This window comes from Hetaerina americana, unplaced genomic scaffold (assembly GCF_022747635.1).
Source record: "Hetaerina americana unplaced genomic scaffold, ioHetAmer1.1.p SCAF_51, whole genome shotgun sequence".
Lineage (NCBI taxonomy): Eukaryota > Metazoa > Arthropoda > Insecta > Odonata > Calopterygidae > Hetaerina > Hetaerina americana.
In genome coordinates this window covers 2,429,414-2,449,602 of record NW_027287107.1, presented here as the reverse complement: position 1 = coordinate 2,449,602, position 20,189 = coordinate 2,429,414, and the positions used below count along the sequence as shown (strand labels likewise).

At 35.9% G+C, this 20,189-nt stretch overlaps 1 protein-coding gene and 1 long non-coding RNA gene across 2 annotated transcripts in view; one reads left to right on the top strand and one right to left on the bottom strand.

Annotated features, from left to right (window-relative positions):
- Positions 1 to 20,189, bottom strand: part of LOC139694640 (uncharacterized) — a 39,347-nt gene that overhangs the window by 13,789 nt on the left and 5,369 nt on the right. The window contains exons 2-3 of the mRNA XM_071593127.1: positions 4,637 to 4,760; positions 809 to 1,759 (exon numbers count right to left, since the gene is read on the bottom strand). Of these exons, the coding sequence (XP_071449228.1) occupies positions 809 to 1,759; positions 4,637 to 4,651 (966 nt within the window). The 5' untranslated portion in view covers positions 4,652 to 4,760. The remainder of the gene's footprint in view (positions 1 to 808; positions 1,760 to 4,636; positions 4,761 to 20,189) is intronic.
- LOC139694656 (uncharacterized) lies at positions 7,548 to 8,113 on the top strand. The gene is made up of 2 exons (XR_011702195.1): positions 7,548 to 7,758; positions 7,840 to 8,113. It is a non-coding gene; the product is annotated as an uncharacterized lncRNA (long non-coding RNA).

Sequence of the window (20,189 nt, the reverse complement as noted above, 5' to 3'; positions counted from 1 at the left end):
TTTTATTTTCAAACTTGAAAAAATGGCTTGGCAGGAAACAATTCACTTTGAACAAGGAGCCCACCACCAACACAGACAGATGCCTTGCCCCGAAATCTTACTTTTTGGATGGCTCAAAAAGTTGAAGAAATACTAGTAAACATGAATCAAGCTAAAAGGAGATTACATTGAAGAAAAATATCTACCCAAATAAAACATTTTTCTAGTTTTTCCCCAGGACTTATTGAACAACCCACATAGTATCGTGCAAAAAACCTAAAGTTAGGCTGCTCTGACTTTGCAAACCCTAAAAAGTATATTGTGAAGGGCTTGTGTGTTGAATGTAATGTTATAGGTGCTTCAATATCATTATTGATGACTTGGAATTAATTATAATATCAATATGCAAACTCAAATAGGCATTTTGTTTCTGCAACGCAACTAAATGCTGCCATTTAACCATTATGCCTATTGCTTAGGGGTTTAGAAAGACCTATAAAACTTGTGCTATTGGTTCTAATTGTTGAACAGCTTTTCTTTCTAAAAGACTGAACTAAATGATAACAAGGTAGATCTAAGTCCAAAGTCAATTTTCATTAGACATTCTACCCAGGTGGGATTCTTCCTTAAGAAATCCATAAGGATTAAAAAGGTGAATTTACTACACGTAAGATAACAGTTAATGTTATAACCTTCCCAATATTTAAAATCTACAGCATGCAACATCAATGAGAGAAAAATAAGTAGTAGACATAGAAATGACCAATGTTTTGCCTGAAAAATGTCACCTCAAAATTCATTTTAAAAAGCTGTGCTTAAAATAGCTCACCATTGGATCCTGATTGGTGGAAGAGGTATTATTAGAATTTGGGTTCATGGGGGACATTTCTTGTTGAGCTTCATTATTTCTGTTATATGACTCATAATTTAATGGCTCCTTTTCTGATGACATATCAGGGTGTATGCTATTTTCCACTCTTTCATTAACATGGCTAGTCTTAGCTGAATCTTTCTCATCTGTATCATCTGTACCATTCTCTGAGTCAATAACACACTCGCTATCCTCCTCATTAATGGTCCCGCCAACAATGGTAGAAGACCCATGATAATGATCCTCTTCCTCTTCCTTTTCATCCTCTTTTATATCTGTATCCAACCTCATCCTCTTTGCCTGTAACTGTCCCGAATCCTCATTGTCACCCTCATCAATGACCATAACCTCCGGGAAATTCTCTTGTTCCCGTCTTTCTCGTATAGGGTACAAGCTAGTACTCCTACCCCTAGGCACCTTACGTCGGATACCCTGGCCAGATGTACCTGGTTGATTCAGCCTTGTTTCTTTCCAGCCTGTTTCTCTTTGCAATCCCTCTTGTTGAGGTGACTTATGCATCAAAATATCACATTTCAGTATATCTACTTTGAGTCCTTCCTGTTGATTTGATGTTTGTTCTGGTGAAGCTAGTTCCAGAAACTCTGGTCCCTGAGACCCTTGTTTCAGTGAATAATCAACTGCCCCTTGTTCATTGGACATTTCTTTCATAGCTTCTTTTAGGGGTAAATTAAGCCCAATGAAATTTTGCTCTGCAGAATTCGGTCTCAGCATCTGTTCACCCAGTAATTCTTGAGGATTCAGAGATAAATGCAACTTGGCCTGATGATGTATCTTATCCTGCTCACTCAGGTCTTTTTCAGTACTTCCTTCAGTTGGCCTCAGTCCTTGCTGTATTTGTTGTGGCGACTCCTCCTCATGTTCATCTTCTTGTTGGCTATTGTTGCTGACCTTAAGGAGAAATTATCGAAATTTTAGGCATGTATATGTATAATGGAACAATAAACATATCAGCAAGTGTTGTGAAAACTAAGAAATCATCTATTATTTTAATGCCCAATTTCAATGCATTTAACATAGGTACAGATTTGAGGAAGAATATCTAAAGGGGACCTGGGCAGCTGCTGATATCATCTCAACAACATATCATTAAATCTGAAGGAAGAAAATTTAATAAATACTTAATGCCTCTGAGACAGTTTTTTTATGGGTGAGGCAACACGGCTCAAATTTTGGCATTTCATAATGAATGTCATTTTCTATATAAATCGAGTGAAATTTTATGAAAACTATGTGGAAGGTGAGTAAACAACAAAATGAACCATTAAATTCATAGAAACCTATGCTCTAAAATTCCTCTGATAACACATGTACTTTCTAAAACGCTAAGTAATACATCCTGTTGATTTGATGTTTGTTCCGGTGAAGTTGGTCCCAGAAACTCTGTTCAAAATTATTGATGATTACAAAAATCTTCCAACACATCAACTATATGCCCTTCAGCGATGTTCCACTGCCACTGAAACTAATGACATCTTTCATATTAATTTACTCCCCTCACCACTCTTCCTCCACCCTACCTTTCCTCTGCCACTCTCTTGCCCAGAAATGATCTCTGATGAACCCATTCTCTCTCCTTAATCATCATTAAACATCACTCTTACTCCATGGCAACACAAGTTTCAGTTACCTCTCAAATAAACGTGGCCTATATCTGCCAAGCCGCTCCTGTCCCTGTTTTGGCATCAGGGAATGTAGTACTCTCTTGATTCTCTGTATTAGCAATTACCATTTTTCCATGTTCTCTATCATACTTGACCTTTCAATGCCCACTCAACACCACTTTAAAGTAAATTACTTTCCTGAATGCTTACCCTCTCAATCTCAACAATAATAACTATTTTCACCCAAATCATGGAATTACATACACTTGAGCTTCCTTAAATTTTGAATACTAGGCAATAAAAAAACTAGTTACACCTCGCCTATGATTCACACTGTAACCATTAATAAATACAGAATCACTACCCACCTAAATTCCTCACTAAGAAAGGACTCTTCAGTTCCTTTTTCCTTTATTTAATATAGAATGGAACTAGGTTAGCTACAAATGTAAATGTGACATTTATTTCCTTTATATTTTATTTAACATTTTCTGTCTTTCTAATTAGTCACAAATAATTTTTTACTCATAAAGTTTTGCCCTAAAAATAAGCATATATCACTAGTGAAGCATATGTAAGTATTGGATGTACTCAGAACTAAGTAATTAACTTAATTGAAAATTAACAGGGCCAAGGGAACATAGTGGATCGAGTATGGTAAGGATATGAGGGCGAGATATTGAGAGTTAATGGGCTGCTGAACCCCATAATATAAGGCAGACTGTTAGGTAAGCAAGAAAGAGAAAGAAAGTTGGGAGACTTTATGGGTAGTATAAAGAGAGAAAATAATTATTGAGAACTGAAGAAGGAAACTATATACATAGGGTAACCAAGTTGAAATCCATGTATGCCCCTGATTTTCAATATTGTGTAGTAATTGTTAGGGAAAATATTTTCAATATTATGAGGTAATTATTAGGGATGGTTCACAGCCTAGTTTTGATAGGTGGATTTAGTAGATTTCATTCATCAGCTCTACACCAATATCCAACTTAAGAAAGAGTCAATTAACAGTATGAAAGGACACGTAGGACCAAAAATTTAATTTCAAACTTCACTCAGATAGTACACACTGAGAATCATAATTAGAAGAATGTACAATAGGGCACACAGCTAACTGCCCCGGCATGGTTCAGTTTGGGTTCAGAAATGGGAAGGGAATATGCAATAATGTTGCAGTAATTGGAATATTAACTGAACAAAACAGAACAAATACCATGCTGGTTCACTTAGTCATTTTCAAGATACATTCAGTTAGGTTTGCAAATACCCTAGTTTTAGTTATTAAGACAGCCAAGGTAAATCATTTATTGCTGGAAACATTAGAGGATCAATTCATTAAATATAGGTTGAAAATTCTTAACAAGAAAATTTAAGTGCAAACAAAAACTCTCAAGAAGTAACAATGTTTAATTAAAAATTGCTGGAGGAATGAAGATTTTGAAGCAGCTGATACAATTCACATGTTTGAGGAGTATTTTGGAGGAAAATGAATTGCATTGGTAAAAGAAGCATTTGCTAAGTGGAGGGCATTGATGAGAGGCACTTCATGTAAATGCTTAGTCAGTAAAGACTATTTGGAGTGCAGCCCTTTATGGTTTACAAGCCTTGTGTTTGGGGCAAAGGGAGATTTATAGATGAGAAGGGTTTGGGATGATTGTAAGGGGAAGAATGGAAATTTTTAGCATCTATTAATTACTGTCCAAAACCTAACTCTAATAATTTAACTACCTATGATGATGATGGTAAATAAAACAAATTCCTATGAAAACTCTACATAAACTTGATGCTGAGTCTGAACCCATATTTTCAAGTTCGAACATTATATTGAGCTACAATGAGATTAAAGTACACAGCAAAGTGCGTTAAACATAAAGAATATAATATCCTGGACAAGGATCTGTGGAGGGGGGCATAGTGATTAGTGATTAATTAAGAGGCGTCTTTGTTCTTTCAACCCTCCCACATAATTTCCATTGGTTAGAGCTCATGGTGCAGATTTAGATAGGTTAGGAATTTTGTGGGGCTCAAAGCAAAACTTCTCCCAAAGGACCATTATAACCTCACTGTGGTTAGAGGAACCCTGTCTAAAGAATGGCAAAATTTTAATTGGGATTGAAAAATCACAGCTAATCTGAGCTAAACTAAAGGAGACCAAACATACCTTTGGACACTGCATGTTGGTGAGAGTCTGTGTGCTTCTGGGTTGAGAAGAAATAATTTTAATGGATATCCCTTAATCCAGTCATTTCAGGAGACCGTATAAAATAAATGCTGGTCACTCCCAACTAGAAATATTATCAACAAGAGAATTTATATTTAGTTTATTTTTTAAATATCATATTTATGTTTAATGGCATTTAATATATAATTGCTAAAAAATCAACCCCCGAGTCTGATATGCACAAACCATTAAAACATTTTTCCTGAACATTCCCTACTGGAGGACACATCTTATTTGAGATTTTCAAGCAGTAGGCTGGCTAAGTTAAACAATGACATTAGAGGGTATAACTTGGAGCAGTTCACTTATTTAGGAAGTGTTTCTTATGAAAATTGACAAAGTAATAAGATCATTGACATAAGAATTATATGAGGTAGGTAAATAATGTTTTTAAAAAAGGCTGGATTTGATGACATGGGGGGACTATTAGTAAAGATAATTGGCAATTAATGACAGCAGTGTGGTAGACTTTAGGAATATGTTGGCCGAGATTGCATGGGATATTTGGATTTGATGATAAAAAAAAACACAGTAATCAACCCAAAGGTCGGTTTGCTAGGTGATGGTAGAGTTCACCCAGTACGAAGCTGACAGCGTGTAAAATTCATACATCAGGGTAGGGGGGCCAGTTCCTTTCCCTGTGCCAGTTATGGTTTCCCAGGAAGATCTGGCACCCAAAAAGTCACACATCTTGGGTGGGGCTGAGGGTGCCCAGAGCGACTTGCCTCGGAATCAAACCTGGGCAGTCCGATCAGTAGTTCAAGGATTTAATGGTATCAATGTAGATTTAAATTTGATTTTAAGTGAAACCAAGATAAACTATAATCACTGTTTTCCTGAAAAATATAGAACAGTTAAATTGCGCAAACAGAGAAAGTATTTTCTTAAACACTCAGTAGACAGGAAAAAAACAACTGGTATCTTTGCACATTCAGCATAAAAATAATAAAATAAAAACTACAAAATTAAGTATCCACAATGTATAGAGTTATACAGAGCAAGAGCATAACGAGAATAGAGAGAAAACGATAAATTCAGCAAAAGTTCAACCAACAAGCATGAATCTAATGGAAGAGTAATAAGAAAAGAATTCAACCATCAACAAAAAGGTTGGATACATGAATATTAATGAGTTGATTGAATATTTTATCAAAATAGGGATAGGATGAGAAACAATGTACAAGTTTTTCTACTGTTCCTTTTCAAACAGGAGCTAATACAAGCAATAACAACTGTCATCTTTCATCATGGAAAATTAAGTTCACAGGATGTCAACAAATTCAAATGCTCATTAATAATAGACTTGGCGTTTTCTAACAAACTCATAAAGGAAATAGTTAATTGATTAGCAATGGCTGTGGCATGGATGTTTTTAACAGGTCTCTTTCTGAAGGTATATTACCACAATTATAAAAAATATCCAAATAACTCCTATCCATAAAAAAGGGCCCAATAAGAAATGGTAAACTACAATTCAGTTGATACAACACTCATCATATACAAAATTATAGAAGCAATAATGAAGAATCAACTGCAACAAGTGGTTTTCATGCATAATACAGGCACTATGGATACAGCAAACAAATACACACTACGTTAGGAGTCAGATTAATCCGAATACATACATTCATCAGTGGAATAAAATGCACTCCTTACAAAATATTAGTATAGTTTAAGCTTTCGGAAGTTAGAAATTTCCCTTAGTTTCCTAGGTAGGCAATCAACAAGTTTCACTCCAAAGTATTGTTGGTTCTTGCTAGAAAGGCATACATTATGAGCGATAATGTGCGCGTCTTTTGAGACTGGTTTTGTATTCATGGATATCACCAGAATATCAAAACCAGATTTCCATTCCATTTACCTTGTACTTCCTTAAATTGATGAGACCTATTCCAATGTATATTTGTTTAAAGCATGAATAATGATGCATTTATTATTAATCCCTCAAATTGTTTTCTACCAACGAACTTCATAAACTCAATATCTAATTTGCGGCTTGCCGAACACCGTAGTTGAATGTAGCGACACTTTCAACCTATTATGCCTCCTTCTAGGCTACTGGAGGATTGTTTATACATAAATATATTATTTCCCACTTGCATATGTGATATAATTGAAACGATTCAAATTTCGAAGCCATCTTTCGGAAAAGAAAACTAATGGAAAATACCTGTTTGTCAGGTCAGTTGTCTGTAACGTCCCGCAGGCCATTGATTCTTTTGTTGTTGTCCATATTCTCCCTATGCAAATTTTGAACTAAACAAGCGCTTATCTAGTAATGTGGGATGCAATTACGTGACTACGCTTAATCCTGGTATATTACCTTGTATTACTATGCCAGCGATACCACAGACGCAGCAAATGATACGCTAGTGTTGTCGGGACTAGACTTTTTTTTCTTCACTGAGAAACTCATTGGCGATAGTTGATTGGTTCAAAATGTGTTTGAAATAACAAGGTTGTCGGAAAATAAAAAAAACATGTTATTTTACCCAATTTAATCCATTTATTTAACAATGGCAGAAGAAATTCTTATCAAGCAGAAATTATTTCACGAAAGGAATTAATACGCAACTATGGCAAATTCACTACCACTAACAAGTCAGTGTGCTACAATATGTCTTTCATATTTTATTACTTGGGTTTAATTGATACCGCTAACTTGATGCTCGTCAAACTGTTTACGAATACGCGCGTATAGTGACGTCACTCACTGCGATGGCTGACGAATCGATCCAAACGGAGGGACAGGTGGCTAATATACGACTTACCTGTAACCCTCGTTAGCTTCAACATATGGCCGACTGGCGTGCTGAAAGGTATTCGTGGTATAACGGTACAGCTTCTCATAGAGAAAAACTCAACTCAAGGGATACGCGGCATGGCAACTTAGACAGTTTACGTTGCGTTAATTTCTGATCAGTATATATTATTAACAGAATTCTAAAGAGACTAGCAGTATTAGAAATTAATATATAGGTAGTATACCGGTTTAATTAATGTAAAGGTTTCGGGCTATATGGAAGGCTGTCTCTAAGTTGTATAGAAAGTAACACAAAAAGGTAAACTTTGGCGGTGTCTAGCTTAATCTTTTATAAACAAAGCATTGGAATTACTAATGGCGTTGTCTTTCCGAATCTTAGGTGAATTACTGAGTGTGGTGACCGGTAAAGCTTTCGATCACGCCATTAAGACAGTATTTGCATAAAAGTATCGAAGTAAGTCTTATAAAAGTCTTTATATTAATTTTTTCATTGAAGCAATGTTTGATGGAAGGAAATATCAGGAAAAAACCCATTCGCTACATAATTTTTATTGTGTAGCGCACGGGTTCCAACTCATTGTATGATGAATTTTCACATCCTACATTTAATGTCTTGTGGTGTGGAAGAAAATAAAAACAATCATTTGACGAGATCCAATGTTGGTCATTATTAAACAAGATTAATGCATCCTAGTCTAATCATGATCTCGTTTGGTTTTGCCGCTTGCCAAGCAACTTAGTCGAAATTAGCAACACCAGGCCTCATTTTAGACTACTGGAGTCTTAGTTAATATATTTTTCCACTTGCATTTGTGATTGGATTTAACCTTCGGAGTAATTTTTCATAAGGTAAAACGAATGGGAAGTACCCGTTTGTCTCGTTAGTTTTTTAAAGCGTCCCATGCCTCAGTCAATTATTCTTTCGTTATCCATGTGCTCCATATGCACGCGTTTAGCTTGGCTAGCAAATCGGAATGCACTTGCATGCCTATACTTGACACACCTACAAAAATGTTTTAGAGAAGTTTACACTATATTTCTTTGTCATTTTAACGCTGTTTTTCTTAAAATGCAGAGATAACGTAGGGTGGAAAAATCTTTGAAAAAAACTGGGTGACTGACGAAATCAGAAAACAATCAGGAAATCTCAAAAAATTGTTCCGAAAACCAAATTTTTATAATGAACCAATCATATTGAAGGAATATAAAGCTTGCAATAAGAAACATACAAATTTATTGGCTATAGCTAAGTATACTTGCAATAACAACAGAATTGTATAAGCTGAAGGCAAATTAAAAGAATCCAGGGGGATTATGATTAGTTTAAGACAACCCTCACTCCCTCATATACCACTTCAATTAAATGATTCCGAGGAAATGTCACCAATCCTTCATGTATGTCATCACTACGTTACAATAATGTTAACAGTGAACAAACCAGCCCAAATGACTATATTAATAGCCTCTCACATCCCAAGTAGCAAGATCTCTCTTCTAATATCCATGTCTGGAAAAAGAGTGAGGTACTGCAGTAAACCAACTGTGTGTAAATTAGTCGTGGAGAGGATTGAACCCCAAGTTCTGTGATTAAATTCTGCCATCCTTTCAATAAAGAATCCCTACTTAATTAAGTTAATGAATCTCTCTCCCAAGGTGATTTCCCAACATCTAATTGATGGTTTCTGGCGTAACTTTATGGAACCGATTCATTATAAATAAATGAAAGGACTAACTTTGTAGTTCCACACGAACGATTTATTCACATGACCCGGGTTTCGAAGTAAAACTTCATCATCAGGTGAGCTCACCTGATGATGAAGTTTTACTTCGAAACCTGGGTCGTGTGAATAAATCGTTCGTGTGGAACTACAAAGTTAGTCCTTTCATTTATTTATAATTCCCAACATCTGTCAGGACTTTGAAAGCAATTCCTATTTATAAAAATAATGGAAGCCGGAATGACCCTTATGACTATCAACAGATTGCTATACAGTCAGTATTCGCTAAAATATATCTAAATAGACTTACCACTTCAGTAAACATAATTTATTATTAAGTCATCAACATGGGTTCATGAAAAACAGGTCCAACATTTCAGCCACATGTGAGGTCATAAACTTCATTTTGACCTCTTGATATGAGGGGATAGTCTTTTCTTAGATTTAACTAAAGCATTTGACTCAATAGATCATAGCATTCTTGCTAAAAAATTGCAGTTTCATGGAATAAGAGGGTTACCAAGGCAGTGGATCCAGTCATATGTAAAAGATTGTGAGGATACAGTCACTGTAACATATTTTAATCTTCTCTGTAAATGAATGTTCTAAATACCTATTTTTTATGGCGTGTCCTATGTTGTTATTGTGCATCAATCATTGGGCAAATAAAGTTATTATTATTACTTTGGATATTAAGGTTATAGATTAATGCATCTTCATTATTTTCGTGACTTTATTTGACATTATACTGAAGTGCATGGGCATAAAACGCACACATTGAGTGGAGTCACTCTACTCGCACTGATGAAACCACAAAGAATCTCATGTGTCGATCACTATTTTAAAAAAATTCTCCATTCCCTACCTTCCTTTGTCTAAGAAAAATATTCTTTCCTCAGCCTCCTGAACTCAGTTGCTCTTCCTTAAGACAACGACATCACCATTGATGTTACCTCTCTCTACAACTGCATACCACGCATCAATGGTTTCTCCTCCATGTGTAACTTCCCATCAAAATGTTTGACCCCACATGTCCTTAGCACATAATTAATCATTAAACTTTTCCACTTCAACCTCAGCCACAATTCCTTCTCTCTCAAATACCAATCCTGCCTCCAGGTCAAAGGTTTGAGCCATTCATAGTAGATTTAGTCCCTCCCATGCCAATCTCTTTCATATCCTACCTGCCTTTTTTTTTTAAGGTAATCTACCGGTTAAGGTAGGTTTTTGGATGGACACAACTACCAAACAAATATTTTATTACTCCTAACAAAACACAAAATCCATCATCCTACTCTATATCAGGTCCCTCTTCATCTCTGAGTACTTTCTTCCTCCCTTCATCCCGTCCAACATCCCTATCCTGTTCCTTCCCTTTCCTCTTTTGCCCAACATCTACCCTCTATCACAGTCTTCAACATCCCACTGCTGGTCAACACCCCCTTCATCCACTTTTCCTGCCTCCATAGGATTGCTCCCAACAAACCCCTCTCTTCGCCCACCATACCAAGTACTTCCTCATTTGTTTTCTTCTCTGTCCATTTCACCTTCTCCATTCTTCTCCACACCCACATTTCAAAAGCCTCCAATCTACGTCTATCCTCCTGCTTCAATGACCACGTTTCCGCACCGTACATAGCTACGCTCCATATCAAAGTTTTTACGAGTCTTTTCTTAACATCCTTACTCAAAGTCCCTGTCATCAATTCCCTCCTCCTTGTGAAAGCCTCTTTGCCTAGCGCAATTCTTCTCCTTACGTCCCTACTACTTTGACCGTGTTGGTCCAAAACACTACCGAGATACGTAAACTGTTCTACCTGCTCTAGTTTTTTCCCTCCTTTTTAATGTTAAGCTTGGCCTTTTTCTTTCTGGAAAATCGCATAACCTTTGTTTTATTAATATTGATTCTCATCCCATACCTGTCGCACTGAATTTCCAATTCACTCAGCAATGCTTGCAGCCCCTTGGCTGACTGACAAAATAAAGCTTGGTCATCAGCAAACCTAACTGATTTTACGTATTCCCCGCCCACTTTCATTCCTACCTCGAGTTCTTCCCATTCCTCTTTGATCATTTCCTCTGCATAGAGGTTGAACAGCAACGGTGATAATGGGCAACCCTGCCTTACACCCCTTCCTAACACTGCCCATCCTGACTCCCCGTTTCCCACCCGCACCTGAGCAGTCTGAGACATGTACTACCTGCCTTTATATTCATTAATTTTAATCAGCATCCTTTGTCTTGTCAGAATTCTTTTCATCCATCATCATGATACATTTTCAATAACACTACACTATATTGAATTTCATCACTATGCATCAAACACAGAACTGTTGGCTATCAAAGTTCAGATTTCACAATGTACCCCATAGTCTCACCATTAAATTCCCTTCTCTGTGACTGGACGTGAGCTGCAGGTGCCTCGCTCCAGTTCATTCAATTCACTTCTATCATCCACTTGTTTAAAATTATCACATTTTCATTCCCTGAAAGCATTCAACAAGTTAACATCATAATCAAATTCTCCCTTGAGAAACATGATATCTCTTGATGGAGGCTATAAATATCCTCTCTCTATGCACCATACCTAAAAGTAGAGATCTCTTTCCTGACCTGAATCAATCCTAACTCTCCTGCCCCCTATACCATTCCAACTAGATAGACCTGAGCACATTTAATCTCCGTACTTCACTCAAGGGACCACTGATGTTGCTGAAATACATGCTCCCACATGCACCTCCAGAAGAAGTGCCATCATGACCAATGGAATCCTTTGTCCTAAATAGAATAGAATAGAATCCTCTTTACTACTAGATCATGATGATGTCACTGTTCTAATTGACATTCTCATTTTTACTCCCATCCCAAAAGTCAATCATTTCAAAGTAATTGCCTGTGTGATTTAAATAATACTGAAATCTAAGATGGCAAGCCTTCTGGAATGGCAAGGAAAATTCCCCTTTCTCGCCAAATTTGTATCCAGAAATGTCCAAAGTTTCTCCTAAACTCAACAAAGAACCCAAACCTTTACTCCAAAATCATCCAAAAGAAAATTTTTTGCAATCTTCTGTTGAACCAAGAGTCTGAGTCAGACTGACAAGAGGCTATTCAGAAAAAATATCTTCTCTCCATGCACCACCGTACCTAAAAGCAGAGATCTCTCACCTGGCCCAAATCAATCCTCATACTCTTGCCCCATGTACAATGCCAACTAGATAAAGAGGATCAGGATGGTGCAATGGCTAATGTACAGGCTTCACACCAAGAGGGCCTGGGTTCAAATCCACGAGACAACAAATATTTTTCAGTGGTATCCCTATCCCTACTTGAGGTGCTTTGTGAAGAGCACTTTGAGTGAGTATGACGTCCGTCAGATGGGACGTTAAACTGAGGACCCCTTGGCATCTTTCAACAAGAGTAGGCTAATGCCTACGTTGGGTTTTTCTCCACCCTTCCTTTCCCATCCTTCCCTAATGGGGCAAATGACCTTAGCTGTTCGACTCCCATAAAAACTACTACTACTTACTAGATAAACCTGAGCATATTTAATCTTCCTCCCTAATATCAGTCTCCTACCTAATGCCAACAGAGATCAGGTAACTCAGATTTCACAACCTAGGGCTAAATATAATTATCAGGCAAAGGATTGATGGTTGTGGTTCAAGACTAATCAAAATGCATGAATGAAATCTGTGTAAACTCAGTAATACCAAGTCACATCAGCTGCTACCTGATGACCCCAATCCCAAATCAATGAGGAATCATCAAATTTCCTGAAGGAAAAAGGACTTAATCACTGATATTGCCCTATTTTCCCCACCTAATCAAACCACACCACAACTTCAGTTACTTCCAAAAATTCATAAAGCAGGAACCTCAGGTCCCCTGGCAATCTCCAATTGGAATTCTCCCTCTGAGCACATGTCATAGTTTATAGATTTTCATGCTCAACCTCTATTAATTTAAATCATTTCCTCTATGATTCCTATCATTTCTTAGGAATTTACGTAAAATCAAATTCCTTCCAAAAAAATTTCTCTTGACTACAGTTGGCACATGCTATACACCGTCAATCTCCATGAAACAGGCATTGAGTCACACTTCCATTTCTTACCAAAATAATAATAAACATTTTATTTGCCCAAAGATTAATTTACAAAATACCAGGTGGAAAGTGTATGTCCATGATATAAGGCACATCAAGATGAAGTACAATTTATACAGACTCAACAGGGAGTCAAAATATTTTACTAATAATTACATTAAATATACCATAGGTACACGCATTAAATGTAACATACAAATATCCATTAAACCATGGAGCATTAATATAAACTAGACTAAGAACATTGCTAGAAACTAAAAATAGGGACTCAATGATCTGGAATATAATTGAGGTATTCATCTACAGAGTAGAATATGTTACGTTGTAGGTATATTATTAATTTTTGTTTGAATGCAGTAGTTGCCTTAGTATCCCTTATACTTTTGGGTATTTTTTAATATAAGTTGTTGCACATTTCCTTGGGCTCTAATTTTAATGCTTTAGTTCTAATGTTGCCATAATGGATGCTGTGTCTTCCTTTGGTGTCAAAATGATGATAATCTTTGTTTAGGGAATAGTTGCTGGTATTTTTTATTTACAGAATTTAAAGCATAATGTATATGCACGCAAGTGATAGTAAATTTAATTCATGAAATATAGGCCTCTGTGGAGCATTACAAGCTCTTCCAGTGATTATTCTGATGCTTTCTTTTGCATTTTAAGGATGGTTAGAGAAATTACATCTTGAGTCCAAAATCGTATATTTACGGTTATATTTAAATACATTTCCCCTTAGTATAAATTAAGCAGTACTGTTTTGCTTGTTGTCTTGTGCAGATGTCTTGATAAATATCAAGTGGAACTGTGCTTATGCTCTATGGCTTTTACCTGTGTATCTCAAGAAATATTTACACTCAAAGAAATAACTAAAAATTCACATTCATTCACTTGCTCTAAAGATTGTTGATTGGCAAATACCTTCAATATTCTTTAAGCAGTTTGGTGTATCATTAACATATGCCAGAAAAAGGAATGGCCCTAGGGTTGAAACTTGAGGTATGCCTTTGGAAACATGGCAGACTTCGGATGAAAGTTTTAACCCATATACTGACAACCTGCATCTACTGCTACATTCACTGACAAAATGCTCACCGCTGAGCAGAAGTCATTGCTTGTTTTTTTATTTAAACCTGCAGAAATCATTCGATCATGGAACATATTTACTTTCAATATTAGTACATTAGTGCAAACAAAAGATGTGGACATGGAAACCTAAATTGCATTATGGTAATTTGTTCGTAGGGTACTAGCCATATAAAATAAAAATTAGATGAATATTTTAATAAATTACAGATGTTCCTCACCATTGGACATAACCTACAATCACTACTCAGAAAATACCATCAACAAACTCCTCAACAAAATTTTCTCTATACAAAAAGAGCATCATTAGCAATAACTTCAATCTGAGCACTACAACCCTATAATATGTTGGGAGAACACTTGTGTACTAATTTTGACAAAAATATGATTCATGTGTGTGCGTTGATCTTGCTACTCATTGATAGAGTACAGGTATGTACACAGAAGACATCTTATTCATAGTCTCTCTTTGCCAGATCAGTTATTTTTAAATAACTGTTGGAGCAAGAAAAAATGTCCATAACCAGTGCATAAATTCAGTGTAGGCACCCCATATGCTGGATGAACACTTGTACTTGGCTATAGCAAACTCATTTCTGAGTTGTTATGCTGCTATTCACGCAAAGAGGTTGCTTGCAGTTGACAGATTTTTCTCAATTCCAATTTGATATTGCTTCCAATTGTGAGTTTAAAGTATTCTTAATTTTTTATGGAAAAATGTTTTAGAATCAGCTGACCCAACTGATTCTGTCAAGAAAGTTTTCATAGCCCCTAACGATCTACCCCACACAGGCTTGGTTATGACATCTCAGTTCCATCTTAATCCCAGTTGACATATTGACATTGGTTTTGCAGATTTGTCCCTAAGTGTAGTACATTCTGTAAGAGGTTTTAATTCTATTTTATTATGTCCCTTAAGAGTAATGTAAATTATCACTAATTTGGCGGTAAATCTAGGTTGTAGGTATTTAGCCATTTGTGGCCAATATTGATGGGTGACACAATTGGTTTGAGAGGCCCTTTGAATGTACAGTTGTGATACTGTAGGTCAAGCCCCATGTCCTTGCCATGACTGTTGTTTATCACCCACATTGTGGTAACATGCTTGATTATTTACGTATTCCTACTCATGTTACCAGATGCTCTAAATAATATTTTCTTTAAACCTATGGAAGACAATTTGTTCTCTCAAAACGATGATGCTGCCAATATTGGCAATATGCAGCAAAATCTTCCTCCAAATAATTTAAATTTTGAATGGAATTTTGTTACTACATTTGATAGTATATCAACTGTTAAAAAATTTAAAACATCGAACAGCAAGGATATTTATGGTCTGTCTAATTCTTTAATCAAGCACATTATTGTGTTCATTGCAGAACCATTAGCTATTTTACTAAACTTATGTTTTGAGACAGGAGATTTTCCAGGAGCTCTAAAATATTCCAAAACAGTACCTGTCTATAAGAAAGGTGATAAGGATGATTTTATTAACTACCACCACATTATTTTATTAGCTACACCACAAGAGGTAAAGCGAATCTATATACTACTTATTGTAGATTGTCATCAACTTATCTCACATTTAATAATATGAACATATGACTGTATAACTATCTGCTTACTCTGTTGAAATTGGACTGTATCTAGAGTTTCAAGAATAAGGTTACTTGCTCACCCACTTTACTCATTGGATGAATTCTTCTATGACAATCTTCATCACATTTAAGAATATATTTTTATATGTATTAAGTAACATTTATATTCACGATATTTAGTATGGTTGTACCATTTGTCAAAATGAATAAAGTATTATTATTGTATGTTTTCCAAAAATACTGATCCATTATATTTTTTGGTGCTATGAGCATTGATCTGATGAAAGAATCTTCTGCCAGGTGTGATTTCACTAACATCCTGTCAGCCTTTGGATTGAATGTCATTTATGAAAAGCCATGTAGAGTTTGGCAGAACTCAAGTACGCTGATAGAATATTTAAGACCTGATCTTGGTTCTTCATACCATTCACGTGACACCATTAATACTGGTTTTCAAAACCATCTTGTACCTATTGGAAGCGTTGAAATTTCCCTGCCTCCATTAAAGACAAGTCCAAATTACATGTCAGAGTGTCAATTTACAGTTGATTCTCTTAAAAGCTTTACCAATTGCATAGCTCAAGAATCATGGGATGATATGTTTCAGGTGACAGGGATCACTTTGAAATTCAATGTATTTATGATATCAATGTATATAGCAATTTTAATACATTATTTTTCATGGAATAAGGAGAGTAAAATACTTGTATTATAATGTTTAAGTGTATTGCCAAAAGCTAATGTGTGATGTTAGGTGAAGTTAATACTTTCATTATTAAAGTAAATTTGTTGATAGAAGCATATAATAAAGCTTATAAGGCATTTAAGACTTGTTCACAGATTGAGAGGAGGGCCACTTTTGATTCTAGTTTTCATCAAGGTTCATCAAATAGTAGAAAAGAGACATGGAATATTGCTAAGCAAGAAATTATGTCTCAACTAAGAGACCAAATTCCAATATTCATTTCAACAGACAAACAATTTCAGATCCATTGAAATAGTTAACTACTCCAATTGTCAATTATGTAATAGCCTTCCTCAGGCATAAGTTGGGATTCAAGATGCCCGTGTAAAACATTCTCCTTATCAATTTTTTGTTTTTTTTTTATCTAACTAGTCCTTCTTATGTCATCAGGACCATTAATTCTTCAAGTAATTATTCTTACATGAAACAAAATTAAATTACTTTGAAAGTCATCAAAGCTTCTCATGTTATTTCTCTTCCACTATGTGATGTAAATAACTAATCTTTCAGCTCTTGAGTTTTGCTCCTCAGCCTTAAAGCAGCTATTATCATCATCTTCTGACTCTATAAATAATAGATTGATATCGGTGTTGCCAGGTTTTTTTAAGATTTCTAAACACTAGTTCACACATAAAACCAGTAACCATCTATCCTTCAGCTACTAAATGAATGCCAGCATGACTATAAATTATGATTATACATGCATTACATGATTATAAATGCAGCTCAATGAAGACTACTATTTTCATTCTATACTGATACTACTGAAATATATACTATAAAGATACTACTGAAGATTACTATTTACTACTATATTGATAACATAATTCAGGGTTTAAATGACAAGAATGTCTTGGGTATATATTTTGATTTTAAAGGGGCTAACGTACTGGCTTCTCACCCTGAGGGCGCGGGTTCAAATCCCGGCGGTGTTGAATATTTTTCAGAGGTATCTTGATCCCTACTTGAGGTGCTTGGTGGAGGGCACTTAGAGTGAGTACGCCATCCGTCGGATGGGACGTTAAACTGCGGACCCCTTGGCGCCTTTCGTAAAGAGTAGGCTAATGCCGACGCCGGGTTTCTCTTCACCCTTCATCCTTTCCTGTCCATCCCCTATGGCGCAAATGACCTTAGCTGTCGGTCGCCTCCCCTCAAAACTGCTACTACTACTACTACTTGATTTTAAAAATGTTTTAATAGTTGTTAATAATCGTTCATATTATTCTTGAAAGCAAGCTTGATTCCTTGGAGATTTCTAGCTATCGACTTAGATAGTTGATGTATTTTCTGACTGATAGATCACAGTATGTTAGTTATGCCCATCATAGATCTGGTGGATATTAGATTTAATTCAACTAGATTAAAAATAATTAGCCATATTTTTACAGTATTGAATATACAATAGAAGATTATATGTAGTTAACACCCACAACCTATATACACCTCAAATAAAAGTTTTTTTAATGGAAAGAAAAATTATGAACAAGCTGTGCACAATGTAGTGGCTTGGTAAAGGGGAATGACTGTACAGTAAAAATTGACATCCTTTTCACTTTCCATGCAACTCGTCTCTTCGTGGTGCTTTCCTCAACTATAATATGAAGGATGCTCTGCTCAGCCAAAATAAAATGAACACAATAGCTGCTGCACACTATATATTTAAAGTGTATAAATAATTAGAATTCAAGTATATATTACTATAAACAGTAAACAACTATGATGAGGGTAAAAAAGAAACTTTAAACTTCCACGATAAAGATTTAATATTTCACGACCATGGTTTTGATGCTCGAAATCATGGTCATGAAATAATAAATCTTTATTGTGGAAGTGTAAAGTTTCTTTTTTACCCACAACATGAAGGAATTCCACAAAGTTAAACCTGAAACTCTTATGTTTAAGTAAACTACTAGTTAAGGTTTTGGATAGACTCAAGCTACCTAACAGTACAGCAACAATGGCCTTGCCTCTCCTAATAAAACAAAACCTGATGTGTACACTACATAAGCTTCTCCTCAACTCTGTATACTCCTTTCCATCCAATATCCCAATCGTATTCCTACCCTTTCCTCATTTACCTAACATTCTCCCCTCTATCACAGTCTTCAACATCCCATTGCCAATCAAAATGCTTTGCATCAATCTTTCCTGCTTCCTTTGGATTTCTACCATCAGTACCCTCTCTTCCCCACCTTATCTAGCATTTCTGATTTTGTTTTCCTTTCAACTCACTTCTCCTTTTCCATCCCTCTCCAAACCTACATTTCAAAAGCCACCATAAGCCTCTCATCCTGCTTCAATGATCAGGTTTCTGTGTCATAGAAAACTCCACTCCGCGTCAAAGTTTTGATGAGCCATTTTGTAACATCCTCACTCAACATTCCTGGCATCAATTCCCTCCTCCTTGTAAAAGCTTCTTTGCCTAATGCAATTCTTTGTCTTATATCGCAGCTACTTTGACCATTTCGGTCCAGAACATTTCTGAGATAGGTAAACTCTTCCACCTGCTTTAGTTTATGACATCCTATTTTAATATTTAACTTAGCTTTTCTCTTTCTCAAAAACACAAAACATTTGTTTTGTTCACATTTATTATCCTCCCATATATATATTTAAACATATTCTCAACCCCTTGGCTGATTGAAAAGCTAGAGGTTAATCATCTGCAAACCTAATTTATTTTATGAATCATCATCATCCTACAATTTTCTTCCTTATCTCCAGTTCTAATGCCTCTTTAACCATTCCATTCACATGCACGTTGCAAAGCTCAGCTGACAATGGAGACCCCTGTCTTACCCTTTTTTCCTAAATATGCCCATCCCTACTCCCCACTTGCGCCTGAGCAATCTGAGGCATGTTTAGGTTGCAAATAAGTGTTGTACCCTCCAATCTATTCCAATGTTCTGCCACACATTCATTAATTCTACCCAATTAATGCTAGCAAATGCTGTATCAGAATTTACAAAATAGATAAATACAGTCTGATTTTATTCTATGTTCCTCAGTATAAGTGATTTCATTACTGCAATGGCATCATGCATATCTCTCCCTTCCTGAACCTAAACTGATCCTCCCCTAAGTAATCATTTTCCCTGCTCTCCATCTGCCTGAGAACCACTGTAGTTATGTGCCAAACCAAACTTATTGTTCTATATTCATCAAATATTGCTGCATTTCCCTTTTATGGAATAGGAACTGACACTGATCTGGCGAAGTATTTTGGCCAAATTTTACTCTGATAATTGCAATGAATTAGTCCATAAAAACTCTTCCTCCCATATTTGCCTAACCCTTTAAGTAGTTTTGTGCGAATGTTTGTGTACCTCCATGGCCTCATTTGATGTCAATTCCCTTAATGTTCCTTCTAGTATCTCACCATTGGGTAAGCCTGGGCCCAAACTATCCTCATCTACATCATATTCTCTTTCTATGTATAGGTTTGCTTGCCTACTGTCTTTACCATTCAGTTCTATATAA